The sequence below is a fragment of the Nelusetta ayraudi genome, unplaced genomic scaffold (genome assembly GCF_046127955.1).
Source record: "Nelusetta ayraudi isolate G7.1 ecotype Tasmania unplaced genomic scaffold, CSIRO-AGI_Nayr_v1 ptg000031l, whole genome shotgun sequence".
Taxonomy (NCBI): domain Eukaryota; kingdom Metazoa; phylum Chordata; class Actinopteri; order Tetraodontiformes; family Monacanthidae; genus Nelusetta; species Nelusetta ayraudi.
Window position 1 is genome coordinate 3,897,426 of NW_027466081.1, and position 24,721 is coordinate 3,922,146.

Here is a 24,721-nt window from a genome sequence, read left to right on the forward strand (position 1 = left end):
CACTCCCCCCTCCTCCCTGCCCCCTCCCAGCTGTCTTTTTCCCGCCTCTTCGACAGTTAGGAGGGACGCCGTGAGTCCCCCTCTAATAACACGACTCATCTCTTTCCCTCCTCCTCCTCCTGCCGCCGCCGACCCCGGCCCCTCCCCATTGTTTGGCCCCTTCCACCTGACTAGCCAATAGGACCAGGGTGGCCTGTCTGGGCACGGAGTGGTCGAGGAATAGGAGGGGGGTGGGGACGAGTGAGCGGACGGCACCAAACAACACCTTTGCCGGCCAGAAGAGTCGAGGCAGGGAGGCCGAGAGAAGGTCCCGCTCTTGCTGCGTCGTCGACGTGCAGTCTGTGCGTTCAGCTGAATCCGTCTGTGGCAGGTGTGGAGGGGGGAAGCCTGTGAGCCTTGGGTGTTAAGAAGAAGAAGAAGAGGGAAAAGAAGAAGAAAAGGAGGACGAGGAAATAAGAGCGCAATGATGATTTCTACAAATTAAGCAGAAAACAAAATATTTGGGATCAGGCTTAGCTCATGCCATCGTAGCTTGGACCCTCGGACAAAATCCTGGACCATGCCCTCGAGCGGACGGAGGTTCTCAGACATGGAGATGCTGGTAGGGATGGAGGACGAGCACCGGAGCGCCACCAGGGGCAGAGCGGGCAGCTGCGCCGAGATCTACGGCATCAAAGTAAGTTGCTTTGGTTTTTCTTTGCAGTTCATTCGAGGCTAAATCGGACTTTCAGTTTATTTTATTCGGAATGTTACGCCACAATGATAATGTTTTGCACTGGGCGCAGTGAAATATAAAGGGAATTCAATTCGTAGAAATACACTGGGATTCGTGTCTCCACCTGTTGCACAGGCACACGGTGCACCCTGAGGCTGGAGATGAGGGGACGGGGGGGGGGTTCAAAACGGTTCATCATTCATTTCTGTTTGACCTTTTGCGAAAATTAGAGCTAAGTGCACGAGTTGTGTGCGCACTTTATTAATGACTGCTGGTGAGTCGTCTATATTTTGTGAAACTTGCCATTCAAACGACAAAAGTGGCACAATTAGTATTATCACGGCTGCTCGACCCAATGAAAGTAAATTATCTGGCTAGGGGGAAAACAACAAGCTCACCTTTGTTAACAAGACCAGCACACGCGGGCGGGCGGGCACGCACACGCACACACGCACCACATTGTGCATAAAAGGTTAAGAAAACACTCTAAATGTGAGCGTAATCTTAGTTTCATAACCCTGATTCCTGTTTGTTATGCAGCTCCTAATCTCCAGCATGCAAAATAAAGTCCACATAATGTCTGCGGTATTTAGACGGATAAGTTCAACCATTATTACAACGACCTCTCTGCGGTCCCGTCGAAGGCAGCAGACCAGAAGAGATCGGGACGCGATTGGAGTTGGGCTGTTTGCAGGAGGGTCTGAGTTGTGTTGCCAGATGGAGCTGAACCTGATGGGTTTTTTTTTGTGTTTTTTATTTTTTGTTTTGTTTTTTTAGCGGAATGGTTAATGACCTCACAGTTTCACAAGAGGTGCAAGCTTTGGTTGCTAAATCAAGATATGCTGCTGGTGATAAGATGGTGGTGATATGTTGTTAGCACCAACAAAGACAGATCTGTGATTGTAAATGACAGAGAATGAACAGGAACCAAGCAAAATAGAGTATGGGAATTAAATGTTTTACCTTTGCAGGGCACCTGTTGGAACCATCGGAGCAAAGTCCACCCCCCCCCCCCTCCCAACTATTCTACACGATTAAAATCACGATTGAAATGTTGACTTTTTTCCAACTGAGCAACAGCCGAACAGATGTCAATAAAAGTAGCGTCACATGTCCTATTGCATTCTTTCACAACAGGTCACCTTTATCGTCTCCAGACCAGATGGACCACCTTTAATTTGCCTCAGAACACGATGGTGTGATTGCGGGGGAAAAAAACAATGACAGAAACACAACAAAACAAAACAAAAAAAAAACGAAGTAGCTCTTTTGATGTTGTTTGGAAGATTTCCAGACACGAGTTTGCTGAAGCGAAAGCGACGAAGACCAGTAGGGTGAAACAAAGTGGCGTGTTGGAGATGCTGGGAGGAGTGGCATGGCAGCAGAGAAGCATCAGAACTGTTGAGTTCAGATTCTGTCGGAAACACATTCAACGAAATGTTGGCAATAATTCAAAACTTTTTTTTAGGGCAATTTCCTGGAGAAACACCAAACCCTGAAGGTGTAAATAGACCGACACAGACATGACTTTGTGATGGACCATCCTGGTTGTTTGGTTGTAAAGAGCAGGTGATCTGGCAGTGACATCATTTCGAACACAAACCAGAGAAGCATCTGAGCGGCTCATAAATGTCCTACAAATGAAGTGGGGCTAAACTAGGTTAAAAAGAAGAGAGAGGGAGCAATTTTTGTCTGGTTCACCCTGGCCAACCTGTGGAGGAGATGCCGGGGAGAGCCGAGCTGTACCCGTCTGTTTCCGATCACCTGTGGCAGGTTTTCACCGACACCTGTGCCTCTCCCTGGAGCGCACTTTACTGCTTTTGTCAAATTGGAATCCCTTAAGAGAGGACCAGTGTCAAAGTGTTACAGGTATACTGTCTTGTGTCATGGATATTTACGACCCTTGTCTTAACACTCGGTAAATCAAAAGCATGGAAACCCCCAGAGTGAGGATCGCAGATGACAAAGAAAATCCCTAAGCAACTCACCCTCAACCGATTTTCTCTTTATTGGATATCAGAGCCAATCGGGTACCTTTGGTGCTCGATGGGATCGCGGCGGCACAAGTGTGGCTCGGCGTGCACAGTAGGAAGTCAGGTGGCGTCACGTGAGGTGGCTCACAGACTGGACAGACGCAGAGGAATGCTGTTTTGGTATAGTGAGAGCGCCGGCCCTTTGTTCAAACGTCTGTCTGACCGTACAGTAGATCTGCATCCACCACAGCCGAGGGCTTATTACCTGCTTACACAGCGTGCCAAACCACTTTAGCAAGTTCAAAATTTGAGTTCCTGTTGAGAAAAAATGTAAACGGTCATGATTTGGAGTAGCAAAGAACAACAACAACAACAACAACAACAACATGGGTTTCCTTGCTTCTGTAAAGATACAGAGAACGCTTTTCAACCTCAAAGGGCAGCTGCACCCGTTTCAAATTATGTTGCAATTTCAACATAATTTGTGAGCGTAAGAGGAAATGTAATATGGCATTTGGGGCAAAAAAAAACAACAAAAACTTAACATGTGTTCCAGCCCCACATGTAATTGACAGCCAGCCTTTCTTTATATACCTCGCGCTGCAATTGAAAACACATTTGTCGGACCGCAAGGCCAGTAGATATGCTTGCAGCATGAGACAGGAAGTTGCTTTGCCAACGTCAAGGACGTGAAATGAGAGAATAAATCCGAGTGATTGTTCTTGTTCCAATACGCAGAATTGTGGTAATTTTAACGAAAGAAATATGTCGGAAAGATCAAGCTGTGTAGAAAAAGCTGCGGTCCAGCTCTGAAACCGGCAATTGATTAAGTATAACCTAATTAAGTGTAGATTAATTTAAACCTAAATTGACTAAATAAACTCGGACGTGTTCAGGTTTTGTTCTGGCCGACAACAAAAACAACTGCTCACTGCAGCCTCCAATCACCCATGAGATGGCCAACAACAGGTGTTTATATTTGGCGAGTAGGTAAAACTGGATGTGAGGTCATCTACAAAGAGGGGGGGGGGGGGGGGTCTCTTATTACAAATATCCAACATGCGTGTATTTTGGCGCTTTCATTGGGGAAACAGAGCAGTAGGCTGTGTGAGCGCGAGTTCAGTGTGTGCGGACGCCATGGTATGTTTATGGTCAATACGGCCATGTGATACAATGAGCCTCGGGTCCCATGCTGTGTGAGCTCCACAGTCATCAACACACACACACACATGCATGCACACACACACACTTGGAGTTTGAGGTTGAGGAGCAGTGACGCTCGGTGTATCATTAAAGTTATATCCTGACTGCCGCAGGTGTATCATTACTTCCACAAAGTCAAAACAAATCAGACCATACCGATGCACTGTATATGTATTTAGACATGTATGATGCCTGTGTATATGTTTCGCTCTGTGTGTGTGTGTGTGCGTGTGTGTGTGTGTGTGCACGTGAGTGCAAGAGTTCAGGGGGTTAACGATCGTGTTATATGAAGTTATGCCTTTTTTTTTGGCACGTGACTCCTTTAATTTAAGTACAGTATGCAAGTGTGTGTAGGTTGGTTCATGTATGTGTGCGTGCGCGCATGCGTGTGTGTGTGTGTGCGTGCAAAACATTCTTCTGGGGATTTTGGTTCTTTATCTTCTGAGGGTTTTTTTCGCCCCTTTCAGAGAATCCCATCAATGTCTTCCCAGGACCACACAAATCAAAATTCAGCCTCCCTGGTGGAAATACTGTGCATTAGAGGCTGCCCTTTGTGACATCACAAGGTCTGGTTTCACAACCTACTGAGACGCAAAAGTGGAAAAGAATGGATGACATCAATAATGAAGGCAGAATTGACTTCAGTGATGTTGTATTGTACCCGTATTGATTGGCTCCAAAAATTTGGACCTATTTGTTTATTTATCTGTGATTTAACTCTTTGCAGCCTTTGTAGATGCTAACCTCGCATCAGCAGGGAAACCAATGGGTTGATAACCATCGCCACCATTCACCTCCACTCTGGCCACGGTGACTAAAGATCCAACGTCAGGGCGCATTACGTCCCCTCGGCTTCAGCTGCCGACCGCGGACACGGCGTGTTGTGAAGTCTGAGATACCAGGGTGGCGGCAGGAGGTATTAGTCCAGCAGCAAGGGGAGGGATTATGTCCCGGCGACCTATCCTGCGCAGGTTAGACAGCGCAGGCTGGATGGAGGAGGAGGGCAAGCGAAGGGTGAGTAGGTAAGGAAGGAGGGATTGGGTGTAGGATGAAAGGAAGGGCAGGACCCAAGAAAAAGGAGGGGGATCAAGTTTTTAATGAGCTGATGCCTGACAGGCTTTGGTCCCGCAGCGGGTAACTTTTTCAACTTCAGCGAGAGGCGTAGCTCCCCCTGCTGCTGCGTTCATGAATTGAGTGAGACGTGCCCAGCTTGGACAAATGGACAGATCACACCTTTCTATTGATTTATTTTATTAGAACCTTGGCTGAATTCCATGCCTTTATCAGTGTTGAGATCATTTGACCGAGCTTCCCTTTCTTACGTTTCCCGAAGTATAGCCAAAAAAACCCAAAAACTGATTCTACTAATGTGCCCCTTGTGATGTCACAAAAGGAGTTTTGTTGCCTCTTTAAAGACAAAACCTGGTCAGCGTTTTTAATTGCAGCCACAGTACTGCATTTTCCAGGACTCTATAAGTGTGTGGAAGGCTTAAGGCTGTATGTACTGTTTACTTTGAGGATCAGCAGATTTTGTTGGGGGGGGGGATAATTCACAAAGAGCTTCACATGAGTTTCCGACTTGGAAAATAAAGATATAAAAACAGTGATGGAACCTAGAACCGTCGTAAAACTGTATTGCAACTGGTTCCAGCAAGCTCAAGCGAAGGAACTAAACAATTACGTCATTGGCTCTTGCAGAATAGTGGAAACAATTGTGGAAAAAAGTTTTCAGACACAAAATGTTATAAAATATTTGGCAATGGCAAGAACCATTATCCTGCGGGTTGTGAATGGCTGTGCTAAAAGAAATATCGACTTAAAGACTTGATTTGAGTGATTCTAAATACGATATATATTACAAATGCATGTAAAACCACTGTATATATCACTATGGCTCAATATAACCTACGTCGATTAATCAGTACTTTGGTTTAGTTTTTATAGTAAGAGTAAAACATTTGCAGTTATAGGCAGTGGTTTTGTAAGTATGCATGCATATTCTTAGTGGATGGATATGAAACAATGGTACAAACATCAGGGATGCTGTGGCCGGGTCGTGACAAAGAAGTGAGTAAGAGTGGCCAAACGGCTTATCACTGTGTCGCCATAGCAACTCCCCAAACACAACCGTTGCCTCGCCAGCAGTGACAAATGGAGAGGTGAAACGGGGAGACGGAGCCTTGAAACTCCTCCGTGGACTGGCCTGTTTTGTTTTGTTTTGTCTATGTGTGTGTGTGTGTGTGTGTGTGTGTGCGTGTGTGCGAGTGCAGCTCTGTGCATGTGTATAAGTGCACTCCTAAACCATCCGTGAAGTCATTTGGCCATTAGTTTGCCTTATTACTATGCCCTCACAGGGCTGACCTGACGCAGGGGCTTTTTTTTTTTTTCGTCCCCACTGCTTGAAGTCCACACACATGTGAGCATTGTTTGGGACCTGCGTGGCTTTTTGAACACATACAATAAAAGTCCATCTTCAGAGGTTCTATGATTTCCATTCCAAACGAGGATGTGGGTCGTTTGAAAAGGAAAAAAACAGGGGAAAAGACCAACAAGAAGGATAAAGTTCCCACACACGTCGCCGGGTGATTCATCTTTTATGTGATCCGGCTTCGAAAGTCTCCGTGATGGATGACAACATAGGAAACCAACCAGCAAAGAGCTGTGGGCGATATGTTTTATGGTGAGCAATAAAAACGCGGCTGGATGCAAAGAAAGAAAACTCTACAGCAGCAACTCTGGAAACTTGTTTTAGTCCCGTGAGAGAGAGCACGTGCCAAGTAACGAAGTATAAACACTTATAGTACTGTATCTCTAGGATACTAAATAGTAGTATAGTGAAATATGTGGTATTAGTATACTTCTATACTAATAGTACTATGTAGACTGTAGTGTTTCTGGAGTATTTCTTTTGTCTGATGACTTTTTCCTTTTACTTCTTACGTTTGTACACAATATCTCTACTTCCTATATTGGAAAAAACATGCTTGTTACTTCTTGTGTTTAAAAGACTTTCAAAGTTACAAATTTCCTTAAAAGTAATTCACTGAATTATAGTTGTTGCTGCTTGGTGACAATATTACTAAAATAGTGGATATGTTTGAATTATATTTCAATTTTCTTGACTACAGCTATGCTACATTTGTATATACAAGCACAATAAGTGGGTAATAAATTGAGCAGAACACCAAACCAGGCAGTTCTTCAAGCGCAGATGAGGTGAGAGCTGAGAGTGACTCTCGGCAGGCTGATCACTGGAGATGAAGGGCTGCCTGGAAGCAGAGAGCCAGCGAGAGGCAGACTGATGAAAGCAGAGCGACGGAACGACAGGCTGCCTGCACCATCGCCGCTATTTTTAGCCCGGGCCTCGTTCCACAGCGCCACTCTCTCTCCTCCACAGTAGCTGGAGCTGTGCTATGGCAACACAGACTTTAATGACTTATGCGAACACTTACGTTTGGCCCAGAGTGCATATGTATGTGTGTGTGTGTGCGTGTGTCTGTGTCTGTGTCTGTGCGTGTGCCTGTGCCCCATTATGGAGCAAAGCCAGGACATAAACAGAGGTGGCTTTTGGTCTCCTTTCTTTTTTCCTGTATGATCATCTTAGAGAGTCACACATCTCTCATACACTCTTACACAAGCGCGTATTGTCAAAGCAGCACTACGTAGTTTTTTTTCATTGTCTGCACTGTAATTAGGCAAATTTCACCAGTGTGGCATCAATTGTTACTGTACTGATGTAGATTTTTCAAGCATTTGTAATTTACTTGAGTATTTCTTTCTGAAAACTTTTTACTTTCACTCCTTACATTTGTACACACATATTTCTTTTTTTTTCTCTCTCTTTTTACTTTCTATTGCATTGGAAAAATATGCTTGCTACTCTTGTGTGTTTAAAAGTCTAAGGAGGATTGCTTGGGTACTTGGGTACAAATAGGGGACAAAAGTAAAATGTCTCTGGAAAAAGAAATACTCAAGTAAATTACTCAAGTAAAGCACAGATACCTGATACCAAAATCTACTACAGTAACAAAGCATTTGTACTTGTTACTTCCCCCTGTGTTCAGGAATATATGTGGCAGTGTACTGGAATATGCACTAGGTGTGCGTGAGAGATGGAACATGCAGCTTAGAAAAAAAACAGCTCTTTGTGATGTCACAAAGGGCAGCGATACATCACCTTAGAGTGGCTCTGCCCTCTGAGACCACTTTGGTTTTGTCCCCTTCCAATGATATGGAAAGTCCGACAAAGAAAGTATTTGGAGGAAGCTAACACCCACTATTTTTAGTAACAGGCAATAAACAGAGGGCTAAATGAACCTTTTTTTTGAGGGGGGGCGGGGGGGGTGGTATCCACACAAGTTTTGAAGATAATTAATCTTGACTGAGGCTTGGAAGAAAAACAAATTCTGAACAACAATATGCGGCTTTCTGTGGAATTTTTCTTTGTTTTCCGAATATGATGCAAATCCCCCCAGTTACGCATTTCACGCATGTGAGTCCCGATGTTGACACGGCGGGCCGCATGCGTGTCGGGAGACCGTCTTGGCAGGAGGCCAACTGTACAGTTGGCGCCGCTCGACGACTCACGTTTCTCCGCCGCTTTTGTTTTGACAGGACACATGACCAAAAAAAACGCTCGGCGTAACAAAAACGCTCACACGGCCTCGCGTATATAAAAATAGCGACGTGGTGTGGTGTGGTGTGGTGGGGGTGAGGGGGGTGGGGGAGGGGAGAAGGGCGCCCGACGCAGCTTTAACACTGCGCGCCATTAACGCATATTTTTGCGATTGTGGAACGTGTGTTTTGGTAAACGCTCGCATGTGATCGTTGGGTTGCCGCCAGCGTTGCGCGGCCGTGTGCTGGGCGGCTTGACGGTGGCTACGTTGATGGGAAAAACAAAAAACATAAAAAAAAAAAGAGTTCAACGTTGCAATTCTGGTCCAGATCCGGGTTTATTTCTGGTGCTGTATAGCCCAGACGTGCCATCGAGGCCTATTAAGTCACACACAACCACCCACGCGCGCGCACGCACACCGAACGGAAACAGACCCAAACAAGCGCGCACATCCACGCGTGCGCCCGTGCCTTCTAATAAAAGCCAGACGGTGCCTTTCCCTGCCTTTTCCGACGGCTTTAGGCGAAGCCGCAGTGGAACAGGATCCCGTCAAATTACAACGTTTGGGAGCCGCTCCCCTCGAACGGACTCGGATCGGCTCCCCTCTTCCTGTCCCGCTCAAGCTGCCATACAACCGCTAAACTCATTTACTGTCAGTGGTGCAAAAACGCCCCCCCCCAGCCCCGCTACCTCCCCACCTTCAATGTGGCGTTCGCATGTGTTATTTTGTGACGGAGAGAACCAAAACATTTCCTCGCGCGCTTACTTTCTCCTGCAGTGGAAAACGAGTAAATAACAATTTTGAGGTACTTATTATTTTTTATATCTGTGTTTTATGATGCCTCATAGCTCATCGCGACTCTTTTTAGGGGGATTGGGGCTATTTAGTAAACCGCCAAACATAAAGTAAGTTATTAAGGCTGACTGTGCTTTGACAGCTATATTGCAACTTTCACGTTCGTGAAATAGCCCGGCGATATCGTGCCGTCTAGAAAATGAAGAATGATCTTTTTTCTTTTTTTTAGCAAGTCGAGAGTCAAAATATCATATTTTCCTCTGGCCCACTATATTGCACTCGTTAATTTACTCATTCGTTCCTCATTCCAAGGCTCGAGGTGCTTTTATTTTGTGTTTCCAAACTTGCAGATACAAAAAAACGACTTCAGAAACGTCAAGGCCCCGGACACACACGCTGAAAATAAATTTAATGAGATCAATAAATAGAGCACGTAATTACACAACTCTGTCCTTCAGGAACAAATACATCTCTAACTCTAGCGCAGAGTAAAAAGAGACAGAGACAATAAAAGGAATCAGACATCACAAGGTGACGCACGAGGTGCGCGCGAGCGAGTGTTCCAGGACGTTCCTGTTCGTAACTCTGACAGCCTCCGCAAAGAAGCCAGACGTAATTATTCATTCCTGGCCAAGGATCACAGGCAGAGTGCTGTCTTTGAATTTTACAGATAGAAACTCACATTTAGTGATTTAGAGACAATCAAAAAATGTTGGTGATATGACTTTTTTCATCTCTAACTCAAAGAAACTACCAAGAATTCACCAGAGTTGGCCAGATTTCCTTTGCTTGTGTCCTTTCCGCACCAATGACAGTTGAAATTAAGAACGGTTCCTTCATGAAACAGCATATTTCATTCCCGTACCTAAAAAAAAAAAAGTCATTTAGTTTAATAGTTATTTCACCCTAAAGGAGAGATGCATTTGAAAAACAAAACCGGATGACCCTCAGTTCTGTCACAATCAAAGCCACCACTCAGATACTTCACAACAGTTGAACGCTTTTGCAATGTTTCAGTAACAATCTTGCCAAATACCAGCCCGCAGCCAATCAAAACATCTAATAAAAGGCTTCAGTGTGCAGACATTCTAATACCAACGCCACCACTGCAGCAACCAGGCTCGTCCATTGAGTAGCAGTTACACTCATAGTCGCTTCCTCCTTGTCCTCTTCTTCTACTGCGGCATTAAATGCAGATTCCAGATGCCCATTATTTATGATGGTCACGTGTGTAAAGAGGCTAATCGGTTACGAGCTGCGAAAACAGGAAACTTCTGATTGAAGTTTTGATTGAAACTTTTTTTTGAAGATGGATGAGGACGATTTTCAGAATCTGCGGTTTGGCAGCCTCCGCAGGTTGCGACATCGGAGCGAAGGCAGACATCAGCGGGGGCAATCATCTCCTGAGCTCACAGCCAAACAATTCACGAGGAAGCCTCGTCCCCGCACTCCGTCTGGCGCTCTCGTCTTTGGTTGCTGACCTTTGACCCCGGGGATATTGGCTACGTTCTCCGGCCCCCTTCAGCCCGGAGCGGAAGTTTATTCTGCGGTTTTTCTCCCCTCGGAATAAACAGTCCAATAAGTGTCAACTTTCAATTACCCTCCGCTGATTTTTCATTCTTGGCCCTGGGCGTAGTTCGGCGGTCCGCTAATGATCCTGACCCCCGGTGGAATGCCGGGTCCGACCCCTGACCTCTGACCTGCGCTGAGCCGATAAGGGGACGGCTGGCAGTGACAGGGGCCCACTGACAGAACCCTCATGCAACGTGGGCGTTGATTGACGCTAAAAAAAAGAAGCTTCAACCGGGCAAACACACACACACACACACACACACACACACACACACACACACACACACACTCGAGCACACACCCACAAGCACTGTGATTGATTGGAGGCTGAGGCTTCTGACTGAAGTCTACATAAACACACCCATCCCCGTCTCTAAATGCTCCTGATGGCTAAATGCTCCTCTCCCCCTGGCTCCTCCAGCGGAGAGAGTGCCGAGCGCTAGCTGTCACGTGCGCCCTGAGTGGCTCTCTCTCTCTCTCTCTCTCTCTCTCTCTCTCTCCTTCCTCCTTCCCTCCTCCGTGTCACTCAATCAGAGCGGCCCCTTGACCGAAAGACACTCTGACCGCCAGCCGCAGTCAACATTACTGCGTGGCGCTTTAAAATTGCCGTCGCAGCCGCACAGACGGGTGGAAACAAAAAGGGCTAAAAAGAGCTAGCGTCTTGCTGTGATTCTCTTTCGTTCCATTCCGTCCGCTCATCGAGACTACAGAGGCCCCTGAATTGAGACGTACCTGCTTGAGGACATGCAGGGCCACCAGATGGAACGTTAAAAAAAATAAAAATAAAAAGATGTAATTTGTATAAAAATACATGTTTCATGCAGGCATGAGTCAGTTGTTGTTATGGTGCTAATCATCCGTCCAGTCGCTAAAGAATGACATCCACTGCTTCTGTGTTTGTTAATCCTCAAATATTGAAGGAAAAACGGATGCGGATCAGTGATATCGTCACACGGTGAATTACTTTAATTGGCCGAACAGGCCTGATAATGTTTTTCATCACCGCCTCAGTAGTGTCCTCAAAACAGAATTAACGTGGGAGAGGCGTTTCCCCCATTGAATGTAATTACATTCTTCATTAATCAACTTTCATTCATCCAACGTGTCAAGCTCCCCGCCTCCCCGTTGACAGCCAATAATGCCGGCTACCAGACGAAGCTATGTGACGGCTGCTCATATCCGTCCCATCAGCTCAGGCGTCTGAGTCAGGGGGGGCTTTAAACCTCTGACCTTAAGAGACCTGACAGCGAAGCATCCAACGGGTTTAGAGAATTATCGGCCTGCTTAGAAAACGCGACTTGAGGCCTCGCTGCCACTTGTTTGGAAGTGTAATATGATTCTTCTTTTTTCTTATTATGAATCAGACTGCAGACTGGTTTATTGGATGACTTGCCATTGCATTTCTAACAAAACGACAAAACAACGTCCCCTTGACATCCAGGGACACTGTTGCACACCCAGACTCTCTGATGGACAGGAAACTAACACGTGTGAGAACCAGGTCCTGCTCACTGACTCCTTATTCACCAAACTGACAGTGGCATCCATCCATCCATGTGCATGTCCAGTCTTAAAGGTACAGTGTGTAAAATTCCCCCATCTAGTGATCAGATTTCAAATTCGCTCAACTCCCCTCCCCCTCCTGAGTTTGCCAGTGAACTACGGTGGCCTGCGTACGCAAACCTGGATACCTCGTCTACCTTCTTCTTCGTTGGTTTATTTGCGGACGCAAGTGTTCACCCTAAATACGAAGCCCGCAGTCAAGAGAGCTGGATTGTCCACACCAGGCTTCCTTAGACCCTTCATCTACAGTATGTATATCCTTATATTTAAATAGGAACCATTGTATTGGTAGGAAAAGTCAATGACTTTTATTGTGCTGTGAGTATACACTTACACACTTGACCTTGAATTTCTAAATTGAGTGTAAATTCTCTGGAGGCATTTATTATTTTTTTTGGCCCATTTGGGAAACGTGACCACAGCCATAAGTTTTGGAAAAAAAAACAAAGGAAATGTTATTATGTATTTAATGCCGGTTTGTTTGGACGAGGGGGTAGGAACACCAGCCAACTAGGTTAAAAATGAATTAGTAGAGACATTTCCTGGCAGTGCCATCGTCAACATCAGCGTTTCCTATGCATCCCCGAACACAGGGCTCCAGCGCTTTTCCAGGAAGTACGGTAGAAATAAATATCTTGTCCATCAAATGTTCGGGAGAAGGACGTTTTTACCGGCATACTGTCTTAACAAGCCAACTAGTGAGTGCAATGTCCTATTTGGAAACAAGCATACTTTGCAAACAATCTTTTTTTTTTTTTTTTAAAGGCTTTCTGCTGGTTTGCCACATATGTTTCTGGGGCATTGTTTACGGAAGGAATTTGCAGTGGCGGTCAGACGTGACTAATTCCTGTTTGGGGGGGGGCGGATAATTAAAGGATGGCTTTTCGTTTGGAGTTGTCATTGAATGGCTGATGGGGTCGTGATAGTCAGCTTACCAGATAGTGAGCCTGCACGTCAGGTATGACCACAGGAATACTTAGAAAGGTTTATGATTGAGGTCAAGAACTGGCAGCACAGCTCTGATTTTGAAAGTTTTTGTCCAGCTGCAATACAACAACATGTGAGAAAAACATATATGACTTACAAGACATCTATCTATCTATCTATCTATCTATCTATCTATCTATCTATCTATCTATCTATCTATCCGTTCATCCATCCATCTGTATTGCGTAACACTTTGGGCAAGAAGGCCGTTCCCTCATCACACACACATTTTTTGAACATTGCAATTCTGCAATTGTGATCCTGTTGTGTGCGTGTGTGTGTGTGTGTGTGTGTGTGCGTGTGCGTGTGTGTGTGTGTGTGTGATTGATTCAGACTGTTTGAAGAAAGTAGTATTTTCTTTGAGAAAATTGATCATTTTGCACTGATAAATTGTTGGTTCGAAAAGTGCAGTCACAGTCAGTTTCTTTTAAACATGTAAAAGTTCCGGCAGCTCCAGACGGGTGGGGCTCACTGCACCGTGACAGGTAAATGCAAAATATGTCATGTATTTGCATGTCGAGCATAGCTGGCCCCATCGCGTCCTTCAGGGAATGACGACCGGTGTATTTCAGAACAAAGGCCAGTCCCATGTACGCATTACCTGCCTAAGTGCTAACAATGAAAACATGCAGTAATGACTGGCATATTTCACCACATCACTAAGTCAGTGTGTTGCCCCATTAATCTCATTTTTGCCGTTTGATTGGTCAGTCCAATCTGCCGCGCTGGTGCTCACGCCCCTGCTGCTCCGCTGTGGAAATCCTGCGCAGCTCAATCTGCAGCTGACACCAGCACGACCCCGGCGAGGAAACCAGTCCTCTCAGCTCGGAGGAGATAACTCAACCTGTCCAACCACATGGCTGGCTTACTTTTTGTCCAAACACACACGCGTGCACAAGGGATCTTTATAAACAAATGCGCGTATGTGCGCGCACACACAGAGTCACGATATATAATACATTAAACATACATCTCCTATATAAATACGTAAGTATGTAGTTATATAAGCCATGTATATACACTGTAAGCCGGTAAGCCATTGCAAGGTGCGTTTACATTATAAGACCTTAATATGACTATTACTTCATACAATTAAAAAGAAAACTGGGCAATGAGTACATGGTAATTACATCAGTATATATTATATATATATATTTAATAAGCGTAAACAAACAAATGAAGACAAAGCCATGACTCAACATAATGCCAGCAACATCAACAACGGTGATGAGGCACAAACAAGCACACTACAGCGTGTCAACAGCATCCCTGGAGTAGCGAGACTGAGCTAATCAGATTAGCGGGGTTACGGGGTCTGGAAGGTGGAGGAGGGGTCTGTGTGTGCGTGTGTGTTTGTGTGCGTCTATATGTGTGTGTGTGTGTGTGTGTGTGTGTGTGTCTCCCCAACAGGAGAGCAGATGTAAAGGGCCAACAGTAAAGGCTCAGACCGTCTGTTTTTCTGACTTCTGTCCCTCTATCTCTCTGTCTGACTGGACTGGCTGAGTGGTCTGTCTGTCTGTCTCTGTGCTCCACTGTCTGTCTCTCTGTGCTGGGTGTTTTTTGCATCAGGCTTACAAACAACGCAGAGCTGTGACAAGATCCCTGGCCAGGTGGCAGCTCCTTCCTGTATTGTCAAACCTTGGCAGGAACCTCACGCATATTTTCTGCGCGTGAGTGACACATAATCAAGTCTTGAAACTGGTCCAGTATTGTGTCAGCCGGCACGAGTGACAAATGAGTGCAGCTTCGGATTCGTTTGCCAAAGACTTGTCTTCGTCACAAGCGAAGTGAGAAGCAATCTGTCTCTTGCGCTAACGGAATACAAAATGGTTATTTGTTTTAATATTCAGTCTGTGTGCGCCTGACTCTTTGACCTCTTTTTTTTTCATCAATTTATAACTTATTCACACACACACACACACACACACACACAGACACATATATGTATGTGATATAGATTTTCTGTTTGAATCACATTTTGTTTCGAATTTTGAATATGATACCGTATCACCCTTTGCCTATAAATAAGCCTGCATTGTAATTGAAAGATTTTGTATTTCACCCTTTTTATTTTTCATACCAGATTTCAGTCTCAGAATATGCCAGAAATTAGCCCTTTGTTTACAGTATCCTTCCTGTTCACACTGATACTTCATCGGACTTTCGCATGTTGGACACAAATAAGGCAGCTCGATACAGTCAGTCGCCACGAAACTCCGTGCCCTTTGTGACATCATAAGTATAATCAGCAAGCAGGACGATGGAGGCATCATTATGCGTATACGGAACAAGTGGGGAGTTCACTCTCCCTCCAGAGAAAGAGATTTTTGAAAAAATGTGAGTAAGTAAATACATTTTTTCTTAGAATATGGCACTTATAAATATTTGGATCTAAACTGGCTGAAAACTTTCACGTTTGGTTTGGTGAATCACTGAACAAACCCCCCCACCAAAAAAAAACAAAAAAAAAAAACAAAAAACAAAAAAGCCATTCCTTAGGGCCCTAACCCTAACCCTAACCCTGGGCATCTCTGCTAAGGCTGCTGCCCCCGCGACCCGACCCTGGATGAAGCGGTAGAAGGAGAAGCCATTCCTTAGCAAACAGCAGCGACTAACTAACCCACAATTTCCAAGCATTGTTTGGACATCCTCTGTCCCGGCATCTCACCTGAATCACCCCCCACCACCCCCCCCACCACCGCTACCACCACCGCAGGCTTTGTCTCGCTTCACTTCACTCGAGCTGCCTCCGTCTGTCTCCTCCACACGTCTCCACGGGCCGAGCCGCCGCAGGCCGGGCCCCGCCGCAATGTTTAGACAAAGGGAACGGGACAGAGACGCGATGGCTGTGGCGGGGAGCGCTCGAGATTTCAGCCTCCTCATTTTGTGAAACAAAGCCTCGCGTTTGTCGGCGCAGCTCCTAGGCCTAGATCCCCGCCCCCTCCTCGAATCCCTCCGGAGTAAACAGACATTCGTCACGTTTCAAATTGGAACATGCTCACTTTCATTTTTCATATTGCAAAAGTGCAACGTAAATGACTGTGATGCAAAGTGCTTGGCTGTTTGTTTGAAGAGCTCTCCGAATTGAAAGGTTCAGACCAAATAGACGGACCTTTCCTTGATTCAATACTCCAACAGCCTTTGCGCAATGATTCTTTTATTGCAGCGTAAACAGAGGAGACTCTCCCAGCCGCACGTCGTTTTACGAGAGCGTTCTTAAGACGGCCCTAATTTGGAAATTGATGGCAATGGTATTCGGTGCATTGTTTGGAGCCTCCGCATCATTAACGTGATTCTGATGCTTGGTTTTGTAGAGCGTGCAACGGATCCACTGGGACACTGAGTCACGTTTTAGTCGGGAGACATGGAAAAGTACACCAGTGAAGCGGGCCAAAGAGTCAAGCCCAGCGTGAGGACCGGGAAGGGATGGATTGCAAAGATGAATGAATGGATGGTCAGATGGAAGGACAGATGAATGGATGGACTGATGGACCCGTGAATTGGAGATGGTTGGACAAGTGAACGGGATGAACGAATGGATGGATTATTTAAAGGATGCGCAGACATGAGTGACAATTGACAATTGAGTTGATGAATGTCAAGAAGAAGGAATTGAAGGACAGATAGATGACTGTACGAACAGGTGATAGGACAAACAGACATGTATTAAACACCAAAGACGAGTATTTGTGTCCAAAGTGAAACATTCCGTCCCAACTAAATAATTACATTTAACCAATTATCCGAACGCAGCCTAGTGTCACTTTTATAAAGAACTTCTCCCAAGAACAGGATTCAAGCTAGTTAGTTCCTGTGCGATATTCTAACTGCAGTTGTTGCATAGTTGAAATAGATATAGATACACACTTTTTCAGAACAAGGTGAGAAGACAACGACACTGTAAACCGACTGGCTGCTTATGTGGATAATTGTGTCGGCCTCGGATAAAACTTGCAGCACGGTTTTAGCAGGAAAAATGTTGCGGTTGCAAGTCATCTGGCGTAACCACAGTTTATGTCCGGCCTCTCACTAATAGTCTGTGTTTTTCCTCCTGACCCATTTGTCTAAACATTTGTCCAGTTATCTTCACTGCCAAAGGTTTAAACATTAAAAAGACAGACGAGCCGATTATGATATCAAGCATATCATATTTCTTCACGAAGGCTTCCAGAAAGTATTGGTAAAGTGACATGACACGCAGAAAGAAATGGTTAGTTAAATTATTTATTCATGCTTTTTTTGAGTCATCACTTCTGAAGAGGCTGAAAAAAATGGCTGAGGTTAGCATAGCCTTGGTTTCTTTTATTTACTCAAGAGGTGTGTGTGAACACGTACTTATTTGCGAAACACTCAATATTTTAAGTGCGTCAGTGTGCAACGTACGTCCATGCTTCATACGCTGGCTAAAACTGAATGTCATATTTACGTGACATACGATAGTCAGCGTGTAAGCTAAAGTTCTGCTCGCTACCCTGTTTTCGCTAGATTGTGTGCATTTTGTTTTTGTGGCATCCATTCTGTGTGTACGATCTGTTTGCAAGTGGCACACTTAAAACAAAACAAAACAAAGCTTGCCTTAGCTTGCTTGCTAACCTAGCCATTAGGGTATAAAAACAGGTAATTAGGACATACGAACTGGAGCCAGCACCAACTGATACTAACTATATTTTGCATGAAACTCTTAAATCCATCTTTTTCTTTATTGAAACAATCTAGATGGACGTGGCCTTACAGTCTACAGTCACTCCAACACGATTCAATGGTTAGAAATTCCCTCTGCCAAAATATTTCCCACCCACGTGTCATTTCTTTCTTTTTCCAGAATTGGCACAGTCATACCTCAAACAGGAGTTACAAGAAACCTCTTGATACTATGTTGTATGGGCAAGGAGGGAAAAAAGAAAAGAAACGGTAACAGCAGGTCTTTATTTTTGGCACTGGTGCAGGTCTTAAAACGGCAGCAGTAGCGGTGGCGGCTGTGGCGGCGTATGGATGTTTTGGCCCACAGCTAGTTCCATCTACCTGCAGCCGCCTCGAAATTCATTTGTCTGCCCCCGCACACATTGTAGAATTAGCTCCGCTAGGTGTTTGCGGGGGTCTTTTTCAGACTTCCTGAACAGCACGAAAGGCAGATTGGGCAAATTTAGAGATTTTTAAATAGATTCTTTGGCTATTTACAGTCATGTGGAATGCGAAGTTGCTTCTTTACCGACCAAAAACACAGCCGTCACGTGCACCTCAAGACTCCCAGGAACCCACCCCCAACACCCCCCCCTCGCCCCCCCAAGTAGACGAATGTCTGGTTCAGGTTTTCAAAAGCCTGAACTCCCCCAGGCACGACAAAGACATTCCCTTTCAGACACCCTTCAAAGGAAACGTGGCACGACACTGTCAAGGACACGTATCGATTCCCCCGTCTCTCAAGCCAAGGCGAGAGATTTGGCTCTGGGCGGATCGGACCGGCTGTTTCTCTCTTCGACCTGGAGTCAGTCGGTTCAGGCATGAGGAGAATGAATGAGGAGTGTTTGGCTGACAGCGACGTGTGTGACCCACTTTGTGGTTCAAGGGGGCGCTGAATCGAAAGTCTGTTCCTAACTTAAAGATCCAGTGTGTCGATTTTTTTAAGGAAGCCCACCTGACAGTACATTCTGTGTTTAGGGCAACTGTCAGGCGGGCTTCCTTAAAAAAATGCAAGATGGCATCTAACAAGGAGCAAGACCCTTGATCTATGTATATTGTTATATATATGACAACCGTACTAAGGGTAGGAAAACCAAAATACTATTATTGTACTGCGAGTACACACTTTCATTGATGTATTTATGGGCAGTATGTTCAGCCTTTACCAATACAAAAATCATAAATGAAGCCAAATTTTACACGCTGGATTTTTAATCCCAGAGGGACGTGTTGCTTCGCCATGGATACGCGGAGGAAAACATTCTTGGCGTCCACGCTTTTTTTTCATTTTCTACTGTCACAACCGAGGCGTCCTCCAGTGACAGAGTGGAACAATGAGGGAGGCCGAGAGGAATCGGCGCTGCAGCTCTGGCAGCCGTGGTCAACCAGTGGCCTTTCCAACCACATTTCTGACACACCCTTCATTTAGTTTCTTCTTTTTCTCTTTTTTTCCCCCCTCCGCCTGCCTCGGATCCCTCCAGACAGACGACGCTTGACAAACAGCAGGAAACAAAAGCACTCATTTCACCCCTAAATCTAGAGGGAGACCGAATGCCGCTTCAACTGTGAGAACAAATGCGACGCAGCCGCAGCGGGAACCAGGATGAAAGGGTGGTTTGGAGGCGGGGTTGGGTCGAAGAAGAGTGGGAGCTGCTGTTCTCTGGACTCTTGGTTTCGTGCTACTCCTGTGACCTGATCAAAGGGGATGGCTGAGCGCCCTCGCAGCTCTTATCAGGCGGCACACGTCGCTTTTCAGGGGGTCAGATAAGATGGAACAATTGCTGCATACCTTTGTGTTTTCGCAGAGGAGAGCTTTGCCAAGTAACCCTGTCTGATTCTTATTTGGTTCTCAAAGTGTGCCAGTTCGCAGGATTGTTGTTACTAAAAGTATACAAAAGCTGTCCCAGTTTTTTAGTCCATTCACATTGTGATTTTGATGTATCTTTATGAAATATTAACAGAACTGTGACAGTTGAAACATCCTGTTTTCACGTCTTAATTTTCATTATCCGAATCCAGTGGAATAATCTCACATGTTTGTCATCCTGAACATTCTATGAAGCTTCAAGCTGAGCAAGCATGCTCAGCCCTCCGTTTGGAGCTAGCTACTAAAATACTGGAGTTAAGCTTCCTGCTTAGACAGGGGCTTTGTTGGACATTTCAAATTTCACATTTGGAAGGAGACATAAAGCGAGACGGTCTCAGAAGGCAGAGTCAGCACCTTGCTGTAGGTGTGGCCACCAGTCAGGAATGACTTACATCCAAAAATGGCTATTTTTCATAGCTGTATGTCTTAAGTGCAAGGCTTTTTTCGAGCATCATAAACAACTGGACTCACTGAGTGCTTTTTTTTCTTTTTCTTTTTTTTTTACAGAGTAGAAACACATTTTTGTATGTATGATCTCGGATCTTTAAAATCCCAAATCTTTCCAACTTTAGCTCTGACCGAAGGGCGTGCTCTCGCTAGAAACTCTTGGCCTGTTAAAAGCAAACATTCCCGCCCACAAGAGCTATCTTACAGAGAGCTATACTGTAACTGTAGCTAAGGCAAGTGTGTCATGCGTCATCATGCCTATGCACAGAAAAAAAAAATACTGTAGACATTCCTCCTCATCAGTCATGTTATTCTTGGCCCACAGAGAGCATTCTTACACCTGGCCTGGACCCTCAGCTAACTGCCGTCCTGCCGCACCAGAACAGTCACCTTCTATATGCTCCTCACCGCCAGACAGGAAAAAAACCATAACTTTGAATATAAACACGCAGGCGTTAGTACACAGACGGGCTTCCAACTCAAGCCAACGTATGTTTCCAGGCACTTGAACCGCACCAAATCACGTGGATTAGGTCAAGCTATTACCGCGTCTTGTCAAGTGCATTTAAAGTTTTTTGTTGAGGCGCAAGTATCAACTGACTGAGGGTAAATGTAAACCAGAAATTCGATGACATTTAGTAAATCTCAATGTAGTTTAGCTGCATAATGAACCAACGTTTTGTTTTCCTAAAGGTTTCGTGTTTTTTGAAATTGACTCTGCCAATGTTTCCATACAGTAATCTATGTCTGTCAAAGTTGATCGTCAAGTGAGACCTGAAATGTATGGAACATATGACCCCTCCTGCAATTATACTAATTTTCTCCCCTTTCTGGATTTACTGAGTGTTTGTGTGTTTCTTCTCTGACAGGGCAGAGACACATATTACTATTTTTGCATGCTCTTGGATATTTAAATGCCAAATGTGAAACGCTGCGTGGCCACAAAATCCTTTCGACGTTTGACATGACGGCTAAGAAGCCCTTGTGGATTAAATTACACACATCTCAAGTGTCTGTCTATATGAAAACAGCAACAAATACATCTTTTAAAAGGATTTTGACTTTATTTATATTTGACCTCACGTGACCAAAAATGTATTTATCCCTTTTAAAAAAAAAACACACGTAAGTCGGAAAAATTCCAAACATACACACGTTTACATACTTCAAATTCAAAACGACCGTGACAGCCGTCACGTAGTAATACTTCCGGGCACCGTTTCATCCCAATATCCCTCGAAACATTCTTGATAAATACCTCACTAAAGTCTTTTTGCACTTTTATGGAATACGAAGCGCCCCTAAATTACACCTCAGAACAATGTCCTCTCATTTCTCCTGCTAAACGCCGCGAAATATCCGGTCGAGCGCCGTCTTATTTTGAAGAGCTTGAGCGGAAGTCTGCTGAAGCGACGCCGCAATTGACACCGTCGGACTGAGACAAGGCGGACCGTGTGCGCAGCGCTCAGATCAAACCGCGCGCACAGACCGAGGAGACGCACCGCGCGGACAGAAGCAAAAGCCCACCACCGCCATGGATTCACACCGGGAGCGCGTGCCGCTCTCTGCCGGATAAACTTTGGAAACTAAAAAAAGAAAACTCTCGCATCATGGGAATACGCAGCGCTTGCGCTCGGTGCCGTGGATATATCGCGTCTTGATGGAAACCATGTCACCGCAGCAGGGGACCATGGGACAGAACAGGTCCGACTCACTGACCCGAGAGAGCAAAGCGCTCCCCGCCGACAACAAGAAGGTACCTGCCGGTCATAATGCTGTGCTGTGGGGGGTTGTTCTGATGATGGAGGGGGCGCGTTTTGCGCACCTGGTCCTGCAAGATATGATGAGTTGGAGATATTAGAGAAGATTCAACCATGTATTAAATCAGTGTTCTCCTTTTTTCCTAACTCAGCTAGGTGTAAGGTCACGCGTTTGTTTTAATCCCCCAAAAATATTATTATTATTATTATTATTATTATTATTATTATTATTATTATTATTAATGATGATAATAATTTTTGGTCGCATTAAAACTACCAGTTCAAACGTTTTCTTCTAATGGGGATTTTTGCCCGTCAGTTTTTGTTTGTTGCAACCTTTTTTGCTGTTTGCAATGAATTGAACCCTCACCAAAGTACCAGACCTTTCTTACTTTAAGGCTGAAGGTGCACCCCAGTGAGCACTTGATGCATTGAAAGGAATAACAGAGCTGGAGCTGGAGAACGTGTTTGGCGCCTAGTGCTTGTTAATCAGAAATCCAGCAATCATCACGCAGACACAGAGGAATGATGACACAAACAGTGGAGCCATCAGCTCGAGTGTCCCTCCACTGAAGTCTTAATCGTAATAACAATAATAATCTGATCTGATAAACCGACTCCGACAGACTTTTCTCATTTAGCTCCCTGGCTCCTCTCTGCTCGCCCTGAACTTTGGGAGAAAGGTTTTCATTGTTGTTGTCATTTCTATTGCATCCCCCGGTGACAAATGGACGGAGGCAAAGCCTCGAAAGTCTGGTAAACAGCGCCGCCCCTCAGCGTGCGTTGAAAACTGGAACTTCATCCTTTAGCAGATAATTGACTGACGGCAATAATAATAATAATAATAATAATAATAATAATAATAATAATAATAATAATAATAATAATAATAATAATAATAAAATATTCTATAGGTTGCACTATAACTATCAAATCAAACATTTGTTTTTCTCAGATTTTACCCAACAAAAGTGCCAAAGGAGTTGTGTATTTGCAATAAGGTGTAACAACAAATAAATAACAAAAAAAAACAAAACAAAATCACACTTCATCACTGGTGCTAATTGTGCTGTTGTATTGTTGACAGTAAAACAACATTGCAATCAACACAATCAAGTCAAAGTTCCTTTCTGAGCTCTGACTGTCACTGCTCTGTCAACAAACACCTCAACGCAACTTTCAATCCCAGCTTGAGAAACGTCGCTCTGCCGTGGCGACTGTTGACATACGCGCGCACAGAGGACGCTGAGTTGTCCCAGAAATCCGGAACAAATGTCGACTTTCCACATTGCTTTGCACCTCCGGCCCCTCCCGGGGTCGTTTCCGCGTAAGGAACGCAGAATGCGAGAGGGTTACCTGGAAAGGCCGCGCTCCGATTGGCTGTTGGCTGATCGCTATTCCTTCACGTTTTGCACGTCGGCCGTCCCGGGCCATCCTGTCAGTCACCTGGGCACCTGCGCGGAGGCAAACCAGCTTGTCGTCTCAGTGTCACTTGCGCAGAGAAGTGCGCACCAGATGTGTCGCCAGCACGACACTGTGCGACACCTCGTTCGCTGCTTCCGCACAAACAAGTGGCGGTGTTGGAGCGCGGGCAGGCGTGTGTGTTTCCAGGCGGGATCCCACCGCTGTGTTTTTAGAAACAAGTGCTGTAAAATGCCGTCACTGTGACTCACACGTCCTGTTTTACAGCGAAATTTGTTGCCCGTCGGTTGCTGCGACATGAAGCTGGAGGGGGAAAGGTTCCCATCCAATTCCCCCCTGTTAGTCACTAACTAGAAGTAACTGACTTACTAGAAGACCTTTACTTCATTCTTTCTATTTGATTACACACTCAACGGCTGCGGCGTCTCAGTTGATTTAAGCATGTTTCTTTTTTTTTTTTTTGTCATGTAGTTCAATTAGTGAAGCGTCGCTTTACTCTGCCCCCCCCCCCCCCCCCCCCCCCCCCCCTTTGGCTGTTTGCCATCATTTAGCTTCCAGACGTCGTCTTTTCCTCTTCGCCGCTATCGCTTCTCCTTTTTCGGAGTTTGTTTGTCTGCTTGTGTTTTCCGGAAAGCGCGCACGTCGGCGCGACAGCTTCAAGCTGCCGCGTTCGCAGACGTCTCGTCCTCCGGAGACGCGACATGTTACCCCAGTGTCCCCTTCAGCTCGCCGCTGACCCGTCTCCCGTCTCCCCTCTCTCCTTCCAGAAGATGAAGACGTTGGCCCAGAGACGACAGTCGGCTCCCTCGCTGGTCATCAGCAAAGCACTTACCAGGTCGAGAAGCACATCCAGGTAGGAGCCGACGTAAAAACACTCACATGACTCACTGTTGTCGGATTACTGGCTGGAAACACGGCTTCTCCAGAAACCTCTGTTTGGAAGCGCCCGTGGAGCAAACTTTATTTGTTTGAGTCGCTTTAATGAAAAGTGAATATCTTATCTGAACCTCATATTAATTGCCAATAACTGCAGATATAATAACATTGAATGGATGGCTGATGTGGTTTGACTTGCCGACTTTCCCAGTGTGTTCGCAACTTTAAAGCCGACCAACGGAGCT

At 45.3% G+C, this 24,721-nt stretch overlaps 1 protein-coding gene across 5 annotated transcripts in view; it reads left to right on the forward strand.

Moving 5' to 3' along the window:
• The first annotated feature begins 270 nt into the window (after nucleotides 1–270).
• The window catches only part of arhgap20 (Rho GTPase activating protein 20), a 55,839-nt gene continuing 31,388 nt past the window's right edge, over nucleotides 271–24,721 (forward strand). For 2 of the 5 annotated variants that reach the window (XM_076030932.1, XM_076030933.1), the window contains exons 1-2: nucleotides 271–676; nucleotides 24,368–24,453. In XM_076030932.1, coding sequence (XP_075887047.1) covers nucleotides 560–676; nucleotides 24,368–24,453 — 203 coding nt within the window. In that variant the 5' untranslated portion in view covers nucleotides 271–559. Of the gene's footprint in view, nucleotides 677–21,880; nucleotides 22,175–24,367; nucleotides 24,454–24,721 lie in introns of those variants that run through there. The other 3 variants (XM_076030934.1, XM_076030936.1, XM_076030935.1) reach the window with 2 other exon arrangements.